The sequence below is a fragment of the Jaculus jaculus genome, chromosome 6 (genome assembly GCF_020740685.1).
Source record: "Jaculus jaculus isolate mJacJac1 chromosome 6, mJacJac1.mat.Y.cur, whole genome shotgun sequence".
In the NCBI taxonomy this organism is placed as follows: domain Eukaryota; kingdom Metazoa; phylum Chordata; class Mammalia; order Rodentia; family Dipodidae; genus Jaculus; species Jaculus jaculus.
This window is the reverse complement of record NC_059107.1, coordinates 62,164,519-62,185,932: the sequence shown is the minus strand read 5'-3', so window position 1 is coordinate 62,185,932 and position 21,414 is coordinate 62,164,519. Positions and strand designations below refer to the sequence as shown.

At 47.3% G+C, this 21,414-nt stretch overlaps 1 protein-coding gene across 4 annotated transcripts in view; it reads right to left on the bottom strand.

Annotated features, from left to right (window-relative positions):
• Sfxn5 (sideroflexin 5) overlaps nt 1–21,414 on the bottom strand; it is a 138,212-nt gene that overhangs the window by 55,621 nt on the left and 61,177 nt on the right. For 3 of the 4 annotated variants that reach the window (XM_045152718.1, XM_045152720.1, XM_045152719.1), the window contains exons 7-8: nt 1,526–1,579; nt 647–703 (exon numbers count right to left, since the gene is read on the bottom strand). In XM_045152718.1, the coding sequence (XP_045008653.1) occupies nt 647–703; nt 1,526–1,579 (111 nt within the window). Of the gene's footprint in view, nt 1–646; nt 704–1,525; nt 1,580–21,414 lie in introns of those variants that run through there. The other variant, XM_045152721.1, reaches the window with a different exon arrangement.

Below are 21,414 nucleotides of genomic sequence, written 5' to 3'. Positions count from 1 at the left end.
TGCTCCTCTTCTCTCCCCTCCCCTCTGCTCCGTCTTCTCCTCTCCTTTTCTCTTCTCTTGGCTTTCGTATAGAAGAATGGACCAGAAGGAGAAGTGGCCTTGTTGGACAAGCAGGGGTCCCTCAGCTCTCCCTGGACAACAGAAGAGTGACCAGGTCTCCACCAGGGGCTTGTTCTAGAAGTATAGGTGATTTTCTTTCAGATCTGCCTTTCAAAAGCAGCCCTTCACCTCTGTGACCAGAATTCTGGGAGCTAGAGATTCTGAAGAGGCTTTTAGGTAAGCTTGGGGAAAGTTTGGAGAGGGACGGTTCAGTCCCTAAGGGGCAGATACCATCTGGACCCAATAACTGAGTATACAAACAGCCCTGGAAGAACCTTGAAGCCAGCAGAGCTCAGTGCTTAACTCCCATCACCCTGCCCCCACTTTTACACCTTCAACCTCTGCCTGAGGGGCTCTGCCAGGAGGCTCTGCTGACCCATGCCATGCAAACTGAGTGCCACCCACCTGCAAAGCTGGCAACATAAACAGATGCCTAAAGAAGGCAATGCTTGGTGCTAACAATGATGGCATGTCACACTGTAGTGAGGGAGAATGACTGGGCCACCCCTTCCTGCGCTTACCCTGGGCAGCAGGCAATGATACTCACCTTGGTAGCATTGCGGTTTGCATAGTTGACACAGGCATTGTGACTCTGATTCAGCCACTGAAACCAACAGGGAGACAAGTCAGAGAAGGTGTGGTTACTTCCCTGGAAGCTTGGGCCCACCAGCCCTGCCAGAAGTCATTGGATGCTGTCTCCAGCTCACATATGACTCCACCATCCCACTGGTTAGTAGGACCAGCCATCCTGGGCTGCAGAGACTGTACTGGGTTTAGCACCAAAGGTCAGAGTCTTTGCAAACCAAGGCATGGATCTGCCTACCCCAAAGCAGATAGTTCCCTTTCCTGGCATTACGGCACTTACTGCCCCAAAGGGCCATGATGTCTTTGTTACAAATTCACTACTCTAGTGTTGCAGACAGAAGATGGGATGTTTGACAACCACCAGCTCTTTCTAAACCCCCCAGCCCCAGACTCCACAGCATTTCCAGTACCAGGGCCCAAGGCCATTAGCAGTTTTCTCCAGCACTCCATAAAGCAGGTGAAGGTTTTCCTTCCCGCCCCCCTTCTTCCGCACACACTCATGGGTAGGTGGCCCTGAGTTCCCCTACAGAACTGGGCGAGGTGATGACACAAAGGCCGTGGGGCCGGGTGGGCACGATCCAGCAAAGCCGTCATGCTCTAACCAGAGGTGCTGGCCCTCCCTTATCACCTCCATCTGAAGGTTAGCGTGACCTAACAGCCGCAGTCACACCGGGCTGCTGGGGTTCTCAGCAGGACTAGGGTCTCAGGGTTTCTGTAGCGACGCCGGGGTGGGGCAGTGGAATGAGTGCACTCTACACAGGGGCCTGATGGGACAGGAGTGCTGGGGCAAGAGAGTTCCAGACCAGTCCTCCAGGGGCCCTCTGCTTGCACAGGCTCTTACCTGCCAGAAGACAGTGGAGGCCAGAGTCTGGTTGGGTAAAAGAAGACCCACCACCTACGAGACAGGAACAAGGCTGAGAGAGCAAAGGAGACAGCCTATGCTTTGTTTTATTATTTTTCTTTCTTTTAAAAAATGTTTTTGCTTATTTACTTGAGAGAGAGAGAGAGAGAGAGAGAAAGAACAGATAGAAAGTAAGTATGGATGTGCCAGGGCTTCCTGCCACTGCAAATGAACTCCAGATACCTGCACCACTTTGTGCATTTGGCTTTACGTGGATACTTGGGAACTGAACCTGAGCTGGTAGACTTTACAAGCAAGTGCCATCTCTCCAGTCCTGGTTTTGTTTTTGAAACAAGGTCTCACTATGTACCCTAGGCTGGCCTGGAACTCAGTGTATAGTCCAGGCTAGTCTTGAACTTGTGGTGATCCTTCCACTTCAGCCTCTTGAGGGCTGCGATTACAGGTGTGAGCTACCACACCTAGTTCATCATGCTTTTGCAAAGAAAAAGTACACAGCCACAGACACAAGTGAGCTGAAGCTGGCACACTGACATGGTCTGATGTGCAGGTGCAACCAATGCCACAGTGGGTTGGTACATAATGAAATCAGTCAAACTGCAGAATTACATTGCAGAATAGACCGGCTTATATAATGGAAGAAAACACAACTCTTCTTATATACAGCTATCTACCCGACATACACATCTCCATGCATGCTTAGCGGTTAAGCGCTTGCCTGTGACACCTAAGGACCCCGGTTCGAGGCTCAATTCCCCAGGACCCACGTTAGCCAGATGCACAAGGGGGCGCATGTGTCTGGAGTTCGTTTGCAGTGGCTGGAAGCCCTGGCATGCCCATTCTTTCTCTCTCTGCCTCTTTCTCTCTCTCTGTCTGTTGCTCTCAAATAAATAAATAAAATAAACAAAAAAAATTAAAAAAAAAAGTCTATAGCTAGCATGATTAACTGTGGATTTCCATAGAGGTCATCCTGGACTAGTCTCACATTCTTCTGAGGTATTTCTGTGTTCATTCTTTTTAACACTGGATACACATTATGTCCATAATTGTGGGAGCAATAAAAACAAGCCAACAAAAGGAACACTCAAGTTGCCTGGATTCCAGCATCAGCCAGCCTACAGGACTGCTGTGAGAATTAAACCAATATTATTTCAAAGGTCTTAAAATGATTCACAAACAGAATTTGGGGAATTTGTAGCTGTTATCACTGAATCTTCATGAAGGGAAAACTTATGTTCAACCTACTGACTACAGGGCACTGAGTTTAGTTGGAGTTAGTGTACCCCCAAAAGCCATGTGCTACATGAAGGCTCCATTCCAACTTAGGGACTTTTGGAAGGTGACTGGACCGTAAGGATGCTGACAGCACCAGTGAGTTATTAGAAGGCAGAGCCACACTGGGGGAAGTAGGTCCTTTGGAGGATATATGTTATCTTTGCACATTTTCTCTCATGCATGCTCGATCTCCTGTCCACCAGGAGATGAGCCACTTGACCCTACCACATACTTCGGCCACAGTGTTCTGCCTCTGGGCCCAGAGGCAACACAGTCAAGTGACCATGGACTCACACCTCTGAAACAAACCTTTCAGAACTATGAACCAAAATAAACTTTTTGCTTTTCTTTAAATTGCTTATGATTTTGTTATAGCAATGGAAAGCTGGCTCACACCTTGAGTTCAGGCTGAGTAAGTATATGAACAAATACACACATCAGGCTAAGTATGGTTATAAAAGTGACGGTCCATTATTCCTAAAGTCCAAATAGCACCTGACATCTAAACTCACCGGATTTTGCTTTTCTGTTTGTTATTTTGTCTTTTCAAGGTAGGATCTTGCTTTAGTCCAGGCTGACCTGTAATTTACTATGTAGTCTCAGGCTGGCTTTGAACTCACAACAACCTCCTACCTCTGCCTCCCAAGTGCTAGGATTAAAGGTGTGCACCACCACGCCCAGCTTTTTTTTCCCCTTTCTTTCCTTTTTTTTTTTTTTTTTCCTTAAAAAAAAAAAAGACAGAATCTCTTGTCTCATAATCTGGTTTCATGCTCACTCACTATGTAGCTGAGGGTGATTTTGAACTTCTGACTCTCTGGCCTCCACCTCCCCAGTGCTAGGATTACAAGTGTGTAGTGCTGGGGATCAAACCCAGTGTCTCAGACATGCAAGATAAACACTCCAGGAACATATCTACATCTCTAGGACCTGATCTTTTTTTTCTTTCTTTCTTTTTCTTTTTCTTTTTTTGGTTTTCTGAGGTAGAGTCTCACTCTAGCCCAGGCTGACCTGGAATTCACTATGTAATCTCAGGGTGGCCTGGAACTCACAGAAATCCTACCTCGGCCTCCCAAGCACTGAGATTAAAGGCATGAGCCACGCCGGCCTCCCCCCCCCCCACCCCCCGCCCCGAGGTAGGGTCTTGTTCTAATCCAGGCTGACCTGGGGTTTTTTTTTGTTTTTTTTTTTGCTTTCTTAATTCTTTTGGTTTTTTAAAATTAATTAATATGAGAGAGAGAGAAAGAAAGAGGCACATATATAGAGAGATGGGTGCACCAGGACCTCTAGCCACTACAAATGAACTCCAGATGCATGTATCACCTTGTGCATCTGGCTTTACATGAGTACTTAGGAATCAAGCCTGGGTCCTTTGGCTTTGCAGCAAGCACCTTAACTGCTAAGCTGTCTCTCCAGCCATGTTTTTTGTTTTTGTTTTTGTTTAAAACAGGGTCATGTGTAGCTCAGGCTGGTTTCCAACTTGCTATATAGCTGAGGATGACCTTGAACTCCTCACCTGCCTCCACCTCCCAAGTGCTGAGATCACAGGTGTGCACCACATACCCAACTGATCTTGACAACGGCTGTGCCTTGGACTGTGTGAACCTCTTAAGTTTACCTGTTGAGGGTTTGTGCAATATAACATCTACCATGTAGAGTCGTCACATATAGGAAAAATGAGCACAGCTATCCATATATTGACTTATTTATGATTCCTATAGAATATAAAATGGCTCTTTGGCAAGAATTTTTGTAAGGAACAAGTATAAGCATTCAATACTGTACTGTAAATCAAATTCTAGACATCCTTAGCTGTATTAGTAAATCATGTTTTAAACATTAAAATGTTTTTATTTAGGGGGGGGTTGAGGTAAGGTCTCACTCTAGCTCAGGCTGACCTGGAATTCACTATGAAGTCTCAGGGTGGCCTTGAACTCACAGCAATCCTCCTACCTCTGCCTCCCAAGTGCTGGGATTAAAGGCATGCGCCCCCACGCCCGGCTTACATTAAAATGTTTTAAGACAGCAAACACACACATTTATATTTATTGGCCATGTCAGTTTGGATAAGATTCTATAATGAAAAGCCGTTGCATAGCTTCAACAGAGAATCAGCTTACCAGATTTTCTCCCAAAACAAAGCCTTGTTTGGTTCTTCTGTGCAGTGGTTGAGGAAATTGGACTGAAATCAGGGGAACTGGGATCTCAGTCTCAGCTTTATCCTTGTGGGCTCAGATAAAAGACAATTCCCTTTGGGGCTTGAGCCTTCTATCCTATAAAGAAAAGGGTGACCTTGAAGGTTCTACCTCAGTTTAAAATTTTATTCTTGATCTGTCAAGATGGTTCAACAGTAAAAGGCCCTTGCTTAAAAAACCTGGCAGCCTGAATTCAAGTCCCCAGTACCCACATAAAGGCAGATGCACAAAGTGGCAAATGCTTCTGGAGTTTATCTGCAGCAGGAGGTGGTCCTGGTTCTCACACAGTCTGTCTCTCTCAAATAAATAAACTATAAAAAAATTCTATTCTCATGTTCTAGGCTGAAGAGATGGCTTAGTGGTTAAGACACTTGCCTGCAAAGACTAATAACTCAGGTTTGATTCCCCAGTATCCACATAAAGCCAGATGTGCAAAGTGGCACATGCATCTGGAGTTCATCTCTCTGTCTCTCTCTGCTTACAAATAAATAAATAAAAATATTTTAAAAATTCTATTCTTGGGGCTGGAGAGGTGGCTTAGCGGTTAAGGTGCTTGCCTGCAAAGCCTAAGGACCCAGGTTTGATTCCCCAGTACTCACATAAGTCAGATGCACAGGGTGGCGGGAGTGTCTGAAGTTCATTTGTGGTGGCTAGAGGTCCCAGTGTGCCCATTCTCTATCTCTGCACCTCTTTCTATCTCTCAAACAAAATTAAAAAAAAAATTGTATCCTAAGACTGGAGAGATGGCTTAGGGGTTAAGGTACTTGCCTGAGAAGCTGAAGGACCCAGGTTCAATTCTCCAGTGCCATGTAAGCCAAATGTACAGAGTTGCACATGTGTCTAGAATTCATTTGCAGTGGCTAAAGGCCCTAGTATGCCCATTCTCTCTCTCTGCCTCTTTCTCTCTTAAATAAGTAAATAAATGAAAATTTCTATTCTCATGTTCTAAGTGGCAGGTGTGACATCAGCGAATGTAGCCTAATTGTCTGTGATGGGGCCTTGAATGCTGAGGAGACTCCCAGGTACCCAGGTACTCCTAGTTGGGCCCCCAGTCAGAGCACAGAGAAGACACTGAGTTTAGCAAAGAGCGGGGATGATGGGTGTGCACATTTCTGTACACATGTACGTCAACGACTGCCACCAAAAGTCTGGAGCGATTCATGCCTGTTGGGAACTCAGGTATCACTCTCCTCTCTGTAGTCCACAGACCATCATGTCATAGTGTCATAATGAGCTGTACATTATCTTCTCCCCCAGGACTGTGCTCAGGACACCAGGGACTTCATAAGACAGAGCTCCATGGGACTCCCCACATTACCATAATAGTTACTACACATTATATCTCAGGGCCCCTTCAGTGAATCCTCTTTCTGGTTTTAAGGTCAGTGATTTTATTTCTGAACAAATAGTTTGCATCTGACCTGCAGGCACTGAGCCCTTTTCTTGTGTCTGTCCATTAAGATGCGTGGGCCATTCTCCATGGTCATGTCTCTGGAGGGCATAGATCCACACTGCATGTGTTCTAGCCCACTCCTGGCTTCATTGTCTTCCCGTTTCTAGCCTTCTTTAGGTCTCATTTTTATCTTAGTTTTATCCTATGGTATGCATTTTTAAAAATGACATCAAGTCTTTTCTAAAACAATCCAGAGCCCTAAATAAACTCATACTCAGGCTACATTACACACACAGCTCTGCGACAAGTGAGTGTTTCGCCACATTGGATAAGCCCCACAGCCTGCCCCAACACAGGCCTCGTGCACACAGCAGCTTGGACAGTTAAAACAAATCGCCTTATGCTTTAATTCATGTGTAAGCTCGTGTGTGTGGTTACACATGCATGTATGTGTGTACATGTACGTGGAGGCTACAGGATAACCTTGGGTGTTATCCTTAGGACCTTTGTGAGACAAAGTCTTTCACAGGTCTGGAGCTATCTTACCCAGTAGACAAAGCTGGCTTGCCAGTGAGCTCCAGGGATCCCCCTGCCTCTGCCTTCTCATATCCAGAATTATAGGTAAGTACCACACCGTGGGCCCTTTAAAATTTTTTATTGTTTAGTTTTCAAGGTAGGATCTCACTCTAGCCCAGACTGACCTGGAATTCACTATGTAGTCTCAGGCTGGCCTCAAACTCACAGCAATCCTGCTACCTCAGCCTCTCAAGTGCTGGGATTAAAGGCATGCGCCACCATGCCCATCTAACTTTTATTTTTTTCAATTTTCAATTTTAGAAATTTTGAATTTCTATCTCTCCCCCTGAGCACAAAGGAAGAGGGTGGTTCAGTCATCACTCTGGCCTGCTGAGAAAGCAGAGTATTTGTAGTGTTCCCTGCTGGTCCTCACAGGGAATTTAGGAGGAGAATGGCAAACAGTCCCTAACCACAGACAAAAAGACCAGACAAGGAAGGAGAGTAGAGCATTCTTTATGACACCCTGGCTGGAAAATGACAAGAGCATGAGTATGCGAAGTTGATGGACTCTAATATCCAAAGAGGACTTTAATAAGGGCAAGCCAGTGTCTGGCTATAGACAAAAGAAAGAGGTAGATAAGTCAAGCTGCATTGTGTGTGTGTGTGTGTGTGTGTGTGTGTGTGAGAGAGAGAGAGAGAGAGAGAGAGAGAGAGAGAGAGGGAAGGGGGGGAGAGAGGGAGACAGGGAGACAGGGAGACAGGAGAGAAGTTCCGCCAGAGAGCAGAACCAGCCTGTCCGAGGAGCTCTGGAGAAGGCAGTCTGGGTAGGGTGTGATTGGTGTGATTAGGAGGTGAGCTGCATTGGCCAAACAGGACCCCCATGAGCCCTCTGGGGGCTGAGGCAGGGCTTGGGAACCCTGCCCTCCAGGTCCATACTGCCAGGCGGGGCCCAGCAGCACTTGGTGCCAGCCCCGTTCCCTATTAGGCAAAACGCAGCACCATCTGCGCAGTCCCAGAGGAGCAAGAGCAGAAATTTTATAACTTCCTTTTTCTTTTTCAGTCTACATTAAAAATAAATGTTCCCTTCAGCTCTCAGATGTATATCTCTGGTGCAACCTGCCCACATTCCCTCCCGCTGCCCTTTCTAGAACATGGCAGGGAAAAAGAAGAAAGAGATGGAGAGAGGGAGCCAGTCCACTCAGCTCCAATGCCAGTGGATCGCACCTCTTCCAAGAGGGAAAAGCAGCAGGCATGGCCACGCGCTTGCTGAAGAGCGCCCAGAATGTGCAGATACCAGGGAGAGTGGAAGGAGAAGAAACGGGAGCCAACAGTTAGGATTTCTACCCCACCCCCACACTCGCTTGCTGCAGGACCTTGGCCAAATTGCACATCTTATCTTTGCATTTATAGTTCATACCGTGGCTGGAGTACCCTCTGCAGCATCAGGTCCCTGATGGCTGTCCTCTCTCGATGTTGGATATGCAGTCTCATTGCGTGTCTGCTGTGAGCCTCAGTGATTAATACTCAGGTTCTGATCATGAAATGCTGGTGCCAACGATGACGCCAGGCAAGTTTCTTGAACTCTCTTTACTTGCCTCTCTCTCTCTCCTGTCTTCTAACTCCACATCTTCATTTGTTCAATGAAGGACCCTCCCAACAAAAACAGAATCTGGTTTGGTGCCCCTCTGGTGCCATGTGCTCCTCCTGTATGTCAGTGGTCACTGTCACCCTCAGCCAGTCTAGTTCTTTTTCAGACATTGCCAGCCCCTTTCCTCTGAGCCCCATGACTGCACCCCACAAGTGAGCATCACCTTGGAATCAGGGCTGAGGTCCCCAGAGGATACAGTCCAGGGCCAGGTCTGTGACCCATGTTGTAAGAACATGGCTAGTTCATTACTTAGAATATAAAGAAGCTGGGGTGGTCTCTCATGCCAAAGTCTCAGAACCGGAGAAGCTCACACAGGAGGACTACCATGAGCTCGAGGCTAGCTTGGGCTACTTAGTGATGCCCTCCTGAGGAGACATTCCTAACTGGCTGTCCAGAGAAGCAGGGACAGGCCAGGCAGCGAGGAGCAGAATCATTTGAACCTCATCTAGAGGAGGCCAATTCCAGGCAACCCCAAGAATGCATGCCAGGGGGTTGGTGACATGGCACCATTGCAGCCTTCACTAGCTAGTGGAATACCGCTGCTCTTGGTTCAAAATGCTATACTGTGCTGCATGTACCTTGCATGAATGCCTTGAATGGTGCTACTGGCTCTGAGAAGCCTTGCTCACTGACCACCTGCTGATGGCTCTGAGACTGAAGCAGAACAGTCTGCTCAAGCTTGTGTCAGCACAGAACAGGGAAAAGGGTCAACAGCTTGTTTCTAGAAACTGGCTCACAAGAACAATCACAGCTAGCCAGGTGTGGTGGTGCACGCCTTTAATCCCAGCACTCGGGAGGCAGAAGTAGGAAGATCACTGTGAGTTCAAGACCACCCTGAGACTACATACTGAATTCCAGGTCAGCCTGAGCTAGAGCGAGACCCTACCTCAGAAAACAACAACAACAAAATCACATCTAGGGCTAGGGAGATGGCTCAACAGGTAACAGTGCTTCCTGCTCAAGCATGAGGCCCTGAGTTCAATCCCTAGCACTACACAAAAGGTTATCATGGCTGCATATGTATGGAACCCAAGAAATGAGGGGGCGGACACAGGACAATTGCTGGGGCTTACTGGTCAGCTAGTATAACAACAACAACAACAAAAGGTAAGTTCCCAGATTCTGTGAGAGACTCTGTCTCAGGGCAGGCATTAAGGTAGAGAAGCAATAAAGGAAGACACCTAATATCCTCCTCTGGTCTCTGCATGCATGTGCATGGGATGCATGCATCTGTGTACACATGCATACACTACACAGAAAGGAAGCCAGGTGTAGTGGCACACACCTTTAATCACAGCACTCTGGAGGCAGAGGTAGGAGGATCGCCGTGAGTTCAAGGCCACCCTGAGACTACATAGTGAGTTCCAGATCAGTCTGGGCTAGAGTGGGACTGTACCTTGAAAAACAAACAACACCAGAAAGAAAGAAGAAAGGAAAGGAAAGAAGGAGATCTTATCCTCACTCCAGGACTCCTTCAGTATCTTAACTGCTGCAGAGACTAGTCTCAATGTGGAACATCCTGGCCAGCAGTCCAGAAGTGGGACATGAGCTACTGAAGGCAAGGACAGGCAGTGAGGCACTGGCCACAGGATACCAAACAACAGTATACCAAAATTAACTGTGGGAAGAACTGAGCAGGGTCCTCCCCTTACCACCTCTCAGCACATAGACTCAGGTGACAGGAAGACTTTGTGAAGTGTGGAAACTGCAAAGGGAAGCACACCTGTGAGAACTACTGGGGAAAGACTGTGGGGCACAGAGTTATCTTGCTGGCTTGTTAGGGAAATATTTCAGAGGGTAAAGTGCTTGCCCTGCAAGTATAAGGACCCGAGTTTGATTTCTAGAACCCATATAAAAAATGCTGGGTATGGTGGTGTGTGCCCATAGTCCCAGTGCTGGCAAGGCAGAGACAGGAGAAATCCTGGGGTTCACTGGCTAGCTAGTCTAGCCTACTTGGTGAGCTCCTGTCTTCAAAGAAGGTGACTGGCTTCCCTTCAGAAGGACACTTGAGGTTGTCCTCTGACTAATCCCACCCTTCAGGTTTCCACTGAGCTGACACTTCTCCAGGAAGCTTCCTCAACCCTTAAGAGAGTGGGTCCTGTTGCATGCACCCAGCACCCTTGACCTTCCATGTTGCATAGACCTCAGTAATCTCTACTTGTAGTCTGTCTTCCTTAAGATCTGCCATCAGCTTCAGAGGGGAAGGACCACAAGGTATTTACAGACCCTGGTCCTCCCTGACACATGAACTGTCCTTTGATACTCTCTCCTTCCCCACCGCCCTCCTTCACTTCCCAAGTGATCCTTTTTGACAGACCAATATGGGCCCTGGTACTCAGTAATTTGCCAAGTTTTTTTTTTCCTTCTACTTATCTCTATCTTCTGATTTATGTGACTAATGATATGAAAAGTAACACTTTAGGGGTATTGTTGCTATTTAAAGAATGCCAGCCAGCTTATGAAATTGATTTTGTTAAATGAATGTCTAACCCTGACTGGTGGGTTTAACTAAAATAATACCTCTTGCATGTTATGGACGAGGCCAAAAGAGCTGTTGTCCAGTCATACTGGAGGCAGGCCAGGGAGGAAACCAAGCTTGTAATGTCCCAAGAAAGACAGAATGTGGGGCTAAGAATATGCCTCAGTTGGCAGTGTTGGCCTACATGTATGAAGTCCAGGGCTCCTTCCCAATACCTTACAAACCAGGTGTAGTGGGCCATGCATGTAATCCTAGCAGGTGGGAAGTGGAAACAGGAGGATCAGAAGTTCAAGGTCATCCACAGCTACGTAGCAACTTTTAGCCTGGGGAACATGAGACCCTGTCTCAAAAATCAAGGAGCTAGGGAGCTAGCTCGACGGATAAAGTGCTTGCTGTGCAAGTGTGAGGATCAGAGTTTGGCTCTCTAGCACCCACACAGGAGACACAAACAGGGCATCCCTGGGGCAGGCTGGCTAGCAAGACTCGACAAATTGTCAAGCTCTGGGTTCAAGTGAGAGAGCCAGTAAATAGAGATCAAAGAGGACACACATCCCCACACAGGTCAACATGCATGCATACTTTCATACACTACACACATACATATAAAAAAGATGTAATTTGAGCTGGGTGTAGTGGCACATGCCTTTAATCCCAGCATTCAGGAGGCAGAGATGAGGATTACCGTAAGTTTGAGGCCACTGAGACTACATAGTAAATTCCAGGTCAGCCAGAGCTAGAGTGAAACCCTATCTCGAAAAGCCAAACAAACAAACAGACCAAAAAAAGACGTAATTTGATTTTAATTTCACTTAAGACCACTGGACTCAATGACCAGGCACCAATGGTCAGCTTTCCATGCCCATGCTCCTCTTCCAGTTGGATATGGCACATCTAGCCTCTAGGATTTGAGAGTTCCAGATAGGATGGTACCCAGCAGTGCTGTGCAGCAAGACGAAGATGCTCCCAGGGAGCCTCGAGCCCGTGGCATGTGAGATGTGCAGACCACAGAGCAGAGGAGAGTGAACCTGGGCTGGGGCACCTGCCTCTTCTACCGCACAGAGCAGAGGAGAGTGAACCTGGGCTGGAGCACCTGCCTCTTCTACCGCAGAGAGCGGAGGAGAGTGAACCTGGGCTGGAGCACCTGCCTCTTCTACCGCAGAGAGCGGAGGAGAGTGAACCTGGGCTGGGGCACCTGCCTCTTCTACCGCAGAGAGCGGAGGAGAGTGAGCCTGGGCTGGGGCACCTGCCTCTTCTACCGCAGAGAGCGGAGGAGAGTGAACCTGGGCTGGGGCACCTGCCTCTTCTACCGCAGAGAGCGGAGGAGAGTGAACCTGGGCTGGGGCACCTGCCTCTTCTACCGCAGAGAGCGGAGGAGAGTGAACCTGGGCTGGGGCACCTGCCTCTTCTACCGCAGAGAGCGGAGGAGAATGAGCCTGGGCTGGGGCACCTGCCTCTTCTACCGCAGAGAGCGGAGGAGAGTGAACCTGGGCTGGGGCACCTGCCTCTTCTACCGCAGAGAGCGGAGGAGAGTGAACCTGGGCTGGGGCACCTGCCTCTTCTACCGCAGAGAGCGGAGGAGAGTGAACCTGGGCTGGGGCACCTGCCTCTTCTACCGCAGAGAGCGGAGGAGAGTGAACCTGGGCTGGGGCACCTGCCTCTTCTACCGCAGAGAGCGGAGGAGAGTGAACCTGGGCTGGAGCACCTGCCTCTTCTACCGCAGAGAGCGGAGGAGAATGAGCCTGGGCTGGGGCACCTGCCTCTTCTACCGCAGAGAGCGGAGGAGAGTGAACCTGGGCTGGGGCACCTGCCTCTTCTACCGCAGAGAGCGGAGGAGAGTGAACCTGGGCTGGGGCACCTGCCTCTTCTACCGCAGAGAGCGGAGGAGAGTGAACCTGGGCTGGAGCACCTGCCTCTTCTACCGCAGAGAGCGGAGGAGAGTGAACCTGGGCTGGAGCACCTGCCTCTTCTACCGCAGAGAGCGGAGGAGAGTGAACCTGGGCTGGGGCACCTGCCTCTTCTACCGCAGAGAGCGGAGGAGAATGAACCTGGGCTGGAGCACCTGCCTCTTCTACCGCAGAGAGCGGAGGAGAGTGAACCTGGGCTGGGGCACCTGCCTCTTCTACCGCAGAGAGCGGAGGAGAGTGAGCCTGGGCTGGGGCACCTGCCTCTTCTACCGCAGAGAGCGGAGGAGAATGAACCTGGGCTGGGGCACCTGCCTCTTCTACCGCAGAGAGCGGAGGAGAATGAACCTGGGCTGGGGCACCTGCCTCTTCTACCGCAGAGAGCGGAGGAGAGTGAACCTGGGCTGGGGCACCTGCCTCTTCTACCGCAGAGAGCGGAGGAGAATGAACCTGGGCTGGGGCACCTGCCTCTTCTACCGCAGAGAGCGGAGGAGAGTGAGCCTGGGCTGGGGCACCTGCCTCTTCTACCGCAGAGAGCGGAGGAGAATGAGCCTGGGCTGGAGCACCTGCCTCTTCTACCGCAGAGAGCGGAGGAGAATGAGCCTGGGCTGGGGCACCTGCCTCTTCTACCGCAGAGAGCGGAGGAGAGTGAACCTGGGCTGGGGCACCTGCCTCTTCTACCGCAGTGGCGGGAGGACGGTGCTGCGCACTGCAGCGGAAGCTAGGCAGGGAGATGCTGGCTGTAGGAAGTGCCCTGCTGGTGGGGTCTTTTGGGAGGATCTCTGAAGAGAAGGAGCTCTGGGCCCTAGCAGCTTCAGGAGTGGCCTGGGTGCATAGGTTTAGCAGTCATGCTTCTGTATAAATTGGGATCTTTTTGCCACACACCAAAGGGGGAAAAGTTCCCATCTTTAAATGTTAAGCTTAAAATAAGACCCAACATGGGTGCCAGTGGATCTGTGAAATCTGCTGACTAAACTGGCACCAGTGCCTGGGAGAAAACCAGCTCGTCCCTCTGGAGCCTGGGGGATGGGGACAGGGTTACTCTCAGGCTAAGCAGGAGGGTATGGAGGTCCAGGGATGTTCACCTAGGCAGAGGGCAGCTTGGCTGTTGCATCCAGAAGCTTCTCTGCTAAGTCACATGCCAGCCTTACTCACCCCTTCCCTTCATCACTCAAGGACCCAGTTCCTAGCACTTTCGCTGGCACCCTTGTTTCTATTTCCATAAGCAGTTTTAGTGGCTTCTGCATGCGTACCTTTCTTCCCCATTCTGACCAGGGACTTTGTGAAGGTGTGGACTGGAAACTTCCATCTCCTTTAGGACCAGCAAGTACTGAACTTGCAGTGCTATCAGGAGACAGTAGGGCATCAGAGAGACTGTTGAGGCTGAAGGGCACCAGGACTGGGACACAGCAGTTAAGCTCCTTCCCCAGGGTAAGGTGGTGGTCTTGTGGTAGCAGTGGTGACAGAAGCATCAGGAGCAGGATCCATGAGTTATCATGCCCTGTTCAAGCCCAAGCACCAAGAAGGAAGGCCACATGGTCTCCACATTCATTGGCCTCACTGGGGACCAGCCTTTGGCCCACTGCTCTGACTCTTGATACATGGATAGTTAGATCTTGGGAGCAGAGTGTGTAGGTATTGTCATTTTTGATTCTCTCTGCTAAGGAGGACTGCTTGGAGATCACATTAAGGCTTGGAGGCTAGTGTGTCTTGTCCCGATAGCATGTTATGCTGCCTCTCATAGGCTCAGGATCTCTCGGCTGTGAGGATGGATCCACAAAGGACACACGCTCCATCTTCCTCAGTAGTGCACTGACAAAGGGGTAGATTGGCATCCAAGGCTCTGGACCTATAGGGCCACAGAGCCCCTGCAATGATGGGTTTGTTCAGGGTGTGTGGGGTAGACCTCAGTAACACTGTGGAAATAAAGAAAAAGCATACTCCAAGCACTCAATAGGCTGATCACTTGGCCAGCCTAGGCTACATAGAGGACCCAGTCTCAAAACAAAATAAAATGATAGCTGTATCTTTCTACTCAGCTGATTTGTACTGGTGGAAAGCAGCTATTAACTTTGCAACACTCTACCTAGCCTCTAAGCTGGACCTTTGCCAGCTCAAACACCCAGCTCTCCAGTTTGACAAAGAGATAATACTGCCAAATGATATCCTTTTCCCCTCAAGTATTGATGGAATATTTATACAAGCATTATCACGGCAGACTCTTGCCTGCCTACCTGTTATTATTTTTCCCTTCTTTCTCACTAATCAAATCTCTACATAACTGGGAGTCAACTATATACCAGCTAAATTCCCCTTGAAATGTAAGAAGCATATTTTGTAGGACTCCCAGGAAAACTCCTTAAAAGAAAATTGACTTAAAGCCGGATGTGGTGGTGCGTGCTTTTAATCCTAGAGCTCTGGAGGCACAGGAAGGAGGATAACCGTGAGTGTGAGGCCACCCTGAGGCTACATAGGTAATTCCAGGTCAGCCTGGACCAGAGTGAAACCCTACCTCGAAAGACAAAACAAAACACAACAAAAAATTGACTTAGTTGGGAGTTACAACTTACTCTTTTCTTTTTATCCACCCTGGAATGTGTATACGATGACTGCACTTCCAGCAGCTTTCATGGGCTATGAGGTGACATTTGCAATAGAAGCTAGCACTGGGTATGGTTAATGTAGAAAAATGGGAGACTGGGTTCCTAATGACAGTGTATAGTTTTGCCTATATCCAAGGTGGGTGGCTGAGTATTTGTCTTTTTAATTTTTTTTTTTTTTTCGAGGTAGGGTCTCACTCTGGTCCAGGCTGACCTGGAATTCACTCTGTCATCTCAGGGTGGCCTTGAACTCACAGTGATCCTCCTACCTCTGCCTCCCGAGTGCTGGGATTAAAGGCGTGTGCCACCACGCCCAGCATGTCTTTTTAATTTTTTAAAAATATTTATTTACATGAGAGTGAGAGAGAAGAGAGACAGAGAGAATGAGCATGCCAGGGTCTCAAGCTGCTGCAAACAAACTCCAGGTGCACGTACCACTTTATGCATCTAACTTTATGTGGGTACTGGGGAATCAAACCCAGGTTATCAGACTTTGCAGGCAAGTAACTTAACCACTGGGCAATCTCTCCAGCCCATGTCTTTTAAGAGATTTATTTATTTATTTGCAAGTAGAGAGAATGGGTGCACCAGGGCCTCCCACTGCAAATGAACTCCAGATATATGTGCCACTTTGTAGCAGCTGGAGGCCCTGAAGTGCCCATTCTCTCTGTCTCTCTCTTCTCTATCTCTCTGCTTACAATTTAAAAAAAAAAAAAAGTGAAAAAGAAAGCTGAGCTGGGCCTGGTGGCACATGCCTTTAAAGCACTTGGGAGGCTGAGGTAGGAGAATTGCAGTGAATTTGAGGCCACTCTGAGAATACTTAGTGAATTCCAGGTCCAGGTCAGCCTGGGCTAGAGTGAGACCCTACCTTGAAAAACAAAGCAAAACAAAAAACAAACAAACAAACTATAAGGAGAAGCACCTTCCTTGGGAAGTAGATGCAGGAGGATCAGAGGTTCAAGCCCCTCATGTACATAGTGAGGTTAAGGCCAGTCTGAGGTGCATGAGGCCCTGTCTCAACAGGAAAAAATAAATAAATAAATAAAGAAGTATGAGAGAAGCACTCCTCCTCCAAGAGACTGGTTTAAAAGTGTTGAAAGTATGAATCTTAATGTTACAAAAAAGTAGGAAAGTATTACTTCTCCAAGAGAAATTCAGTGTATTAAATATGGAGATGGATATTGCCTTTCATGAAGCAAACACACTTTCTGAAATGCACCCTGGAGAAAGCGTGGGAGGCTCTCTCACTGTACCACTGCTCTTAACAGAAAATTATCAGAAGGCTTAAATCTAAACCTATCAGTGGAGGCCAAAGTACTGCTCAGGTGGAAAAACGAATAAATGGACAAAGGACACTGGCGTAAGAAGAGCACGGGGACCCAGCTAGTTCTAGATAATCAATAAATGTGTCATTGTATTTTAATGAAAAACCCACAAAAGAAAACAAAACTACTGTGTGGTGGGGTTGAACAGGGCCTGGGCATGCAGGCTCTGCAACTGAATCACACTCCAACTCCCTTTCCTTTTTGAGAAAGGGTCTCATGTATCCCAGGCTGGCCTCAAATTTGCTATGTAGCCAAGAATAACCTTGAACTTTTTTTTTTAATGATAAGCATGTTTTTAAAAAAATTTTTGTTTATTTTTATTTATTTGACAGACAGCGAGAAAGAGGCAGATATATATAGAGAGAGAATGAGTGCCCCAGGGCCTCCAGCCACTGCAAACAAACTCCAGACGTGTGCATTCCCTTGTGCATCTGGGGTCTTTAGGCTTCACAGGCAAGCGCTTAACTGCTAAGCCATCTCTCCAGCTTTTTTTTTTAAATTAGGCCAGGTGTGGTGGTACATGCCTTTAATCCCAGCATTTGGGAGGCAGAGGTGAGTTAGAAGACACCCTGAGACTACATAGTGAATTCCAGGTCAGGCTGGGCTAGAGTGAGACCCTACCTCGAAAGACAAGTATGTCTCTATTTATTTAATTTAATTTATATGTGAAGAGTAGGGGAAGAATGGGCATGCCAGGGCCTCTTACTCCTGCGAATGAACTCCAGATGCATGTGCCACTTTGTGCATATGGCTTTATGTGGGTACTTGGGAATCAAACCTGGGCTGTTGGCAGTTGCTCACAGAATTCACTAGTGAGCCATCTCCTTGGCCTTACTTTGAAATTCTGCTCCTTGCGCATTGCCATGTCTGGCTTCTGTAGTGTTGAGGATGAAAGTCAGGGCCTCCATGCATGCTAGGCAAACGTTCTACCACTGGGGCTATCTCCTCAGCCTTACCTCTGTATCTCCTTCTCTTCTTCCCTCTCATTCTTTTTTTTTTTTTTTTCCGAGGTAGGGTCTCACTCTAGCTCAGGCTGACCTGGAATTAATTATGTAGTCTTAGGGTGGCCTTGTACTCACAGCAATCCTCCTACCTCTGCCTCCCAAGTGCTGGGATTAAAGGCGTACACCATGACACTCAGCTTTAATTTTTTTTGGGGGGGTGGTTTTCGAGGTAGAGTCTCACTCTAGTCCCAGCTGACCTGGAATTCACTATGTAGTTTCAGGGTGGCCTTGAATTTATGTTGATCCTCATACTTCAGCCTCCTATGTGCTGGAATTAAAGGCATGTACCACCATGCCCAGCTAAAAAAATTTTTCTTTATTGACAACTTCCATAATTATAAACAAAAAGCTATTATTCCCTCCCCTCTACTACTCATTCTTTTTTTAAATAAATTATATTTTTATTTATTTATTTGAGAGAGAGAAAGAGGGAGAGAAAAAGAGAATGGGTACTCCAGGGCCTCCAGCAACACAAGCACTTTACCAACTGAGCCATTTCCCCAGCTCCTAAAACAGAAATTTGAAAGGATAACTTAGATATATGCATATATGTAAAGAAAGGCCTGGAAGTTCAAATCAGAGTTCCTGACAGGATACTTCAGGGAAAACACTGAGGGCTGAGTATCAGTAGAAGGACTTTGGCTTTAATTGCTTACATAAATTGTTTTGCTTGCTTGTTTGTTTTTGAGGCAGAGTATCACTAGCCCAGGCTAACCTGGAACTCACTCTGTAGCCCAGGTTGGCCTTATTTTCATGGCCTCATTTTCTACCTCAGCCTCCCAAATGCTAGGGTTATAGGCATAAACTGTCATGACTGGCTGCTTGTATAACTTTTGTTTGCTTGCTTGCTTTTTTTTTTTTTTTTGAGGTAGGGTCTCACTCTAGCCCAGGCTGATCTGTCTCAGGGTAGCCTCAAACTCATGGCAATCCTCCTACCTCTACCTTCCCAGTGCTGGGACTAAAGGTATGCACCACCATGCCCGGCTGGTTTTTCAAGGAACGGTCTCACTCTAGCCCAAGCAGACCTGGAATTCACTATGTAGTCTCACAGTGGCCTTGAACTCATGGCAATCCTCCTACCTCAGCCTCCTGGGTGCTGGGATTAAAGGCGTGTACCACCATAACCAGCTTTGTGTAACTTTTAAAATATTTTTATTCATCCTTTATTTGAGGGAGGAGAATAGCACTTATGTAGCCCAGACTGGCCTCAAACAATATAGCCAAGGTGGGTCTTATACTCCTAATCCTCTTGTTCTACCTCCAAGTGATGGGATAACTGGCATGTGTACCACACCCAGCATATATATATGTGTTACACATACATTATATATATACACATACATACATACATACACATACCCCTTAGCTGGGTATGGTGGCTCATCTTTCAGTCCTAACACTCGGTAAACTATCCCACTTCCCCAGGAATCATTTCATGTTTTTTCTCTTATCTTTGGAGTTCAAAAATATATCTAGGTTTAAAAGAGGGGGAAAAAAACCCTCTCTGTATATTTTATACACGCAATACATGAATATGTTCTTTGGGATTCAAAAACACTGCCAAGAGGATTTTTTTTTTTTTTTTTGATTCTTTCAAGGCAATGTCTCACTTTAGCTGAGGCTGCCCTGGAATTCACTATGTAGTACCAACCTGGCTTTGAACTCACAGCGATTCTCCTACCTCAGCCTCCCAAGTGCTGAGATTAAAGGTGTGTGCTACCATGCCCAGAAAATATGTAACAATATCTTTTTGTTGTTGTTTTTCAAGATAGGGTCTCACTCTAGCCTAGACTGACCTGGAACTCACTCTGTAGTCCCAGGCGGGCCTCAGACTCACTACAATCCTCCTTCCTCTGCCTCCTCAGTGCTGGGACTGTAATAATTTCTTTTGAGTCTTTGACATCATTACAGATCTTCGGCAAAGTATTATTCAGCTGAAAACAAAAATAGGGGGCTAGAGAGATTGCTCAGTGGTTAAAGGTGCTTACCTGCAAATCCTGACTGCTCAAATTTAGTTTTCCAGTATCCAGTGCATGCATCTGGAGTTCATTTACATGGATGGAGGCCCTGGCACACATACACTCTCTCTACCTCTTTCTCTCGAATAAAAATAGATAATATAATTTTTTTTAAAGAACAAGAATAAAAAATGATGACATCACCAGGCATGTGGTACACCCCTTTAATCTCAGCACTTGGGAGGCAGAGGTAGGAGGATTCAAGGCCAGCCTGAGACTATATAGTAAATTCCAGGTCATCCTGGGCTAGAGTGAGGATCTATCTCAAAACAACTTAATAAAATAAAGGAAACTTTTTTATTTTTTTATCTTAATTTTTTTTGTTTATTTTTATTTATCTGAGAGTGACAGACAGAGAGAAGGAGGCAGAGAGAGAGAAAGAGAGAGAGAGAGAATGGGCACGCCAAGGGCTTCCAGCCACTGCAAACGAACTCCAGACACATGCGCCCCCTTGTGCATCTGGCTAACGTGGGTCCTGGGGAGTTGAGCCTCGAACTGGGGTCCTTAGGCTTCACAGGTAAGTGTTTAACCACAAAGCAGTCTCTCCAGCCCAAAGGAAACTTTTTATTAATAACCTCCGTACATATACACAATGTTCCCTGGTCATAATATCTTCCTGCCACCTTCCTTTGACCCCCATTCTCTTATTCACCACCACCGAACCCCTTTTCTTCTAATTAGCCTCTCTTCTATTTTTTTATTATTATTTTTTTCTGGTTTTTTGAGGTAGGGTCTCACTCTAGCCCAGGCTGACCTGGAATTCACTATGGAGTCTCAGGGTGGCCTTGAACTCATGGCGTTCCTCCTACCTCTGCCTCCCTGGGATTAAGGCATGCGCCACCACGCCCAGCTCTTCTATTTTTTTTTTTTAGTACAAACATCCCAGCAGCAGCACATAGTTTGCTGTTGCTGAGGGCAACAGGTGCTTTATTGGAAAGGAGATGTGGGCAGTTTCCTCTAATTCAAGAGGATGGGAACAGTCCTGGCTACCCCTGACAGTGGGATGTGCAGAGTCTCTGGCCAGACCAAGGTCCAAATGGGAAGACACTAGTCAGTCACAAAGTCATGGGACTGCCACAAAGGCCTGGCTGCAGGCTCAGGAGCCATACAGGTACCTGGGGCAGGTCCCCTGCACATTCATCATGAACTATACAAGATGAGGCTGTACATGAGTTAATTACAAGAGTCATATTTACAAAAGTCTGTACACACATTTGAAAAACTCACAGAATTGTCATCTATGTATCACAAGTTGCTAGACTAAAATATTGAAAATGAGATAAAATTATACATTTCTCAATTCTTTTCAAAAGGCTTAATATTTTTTAAGCACATATATGCTACTTTCCATTAACAAGACCCATGAAGAAACCAAGCAGCCCAGCCTTCCTTGAGCTTCTGGAGGTCTTAAGCCAAGTGGCTAGGTCAGAGGACAGTGCTCAGCGTCGGGGCAGGGAGCTGGCCCACAGTGCAGAACAGAATGCTAAAACACAACAGGAGGAGGAAGATGTCTTCGGCTA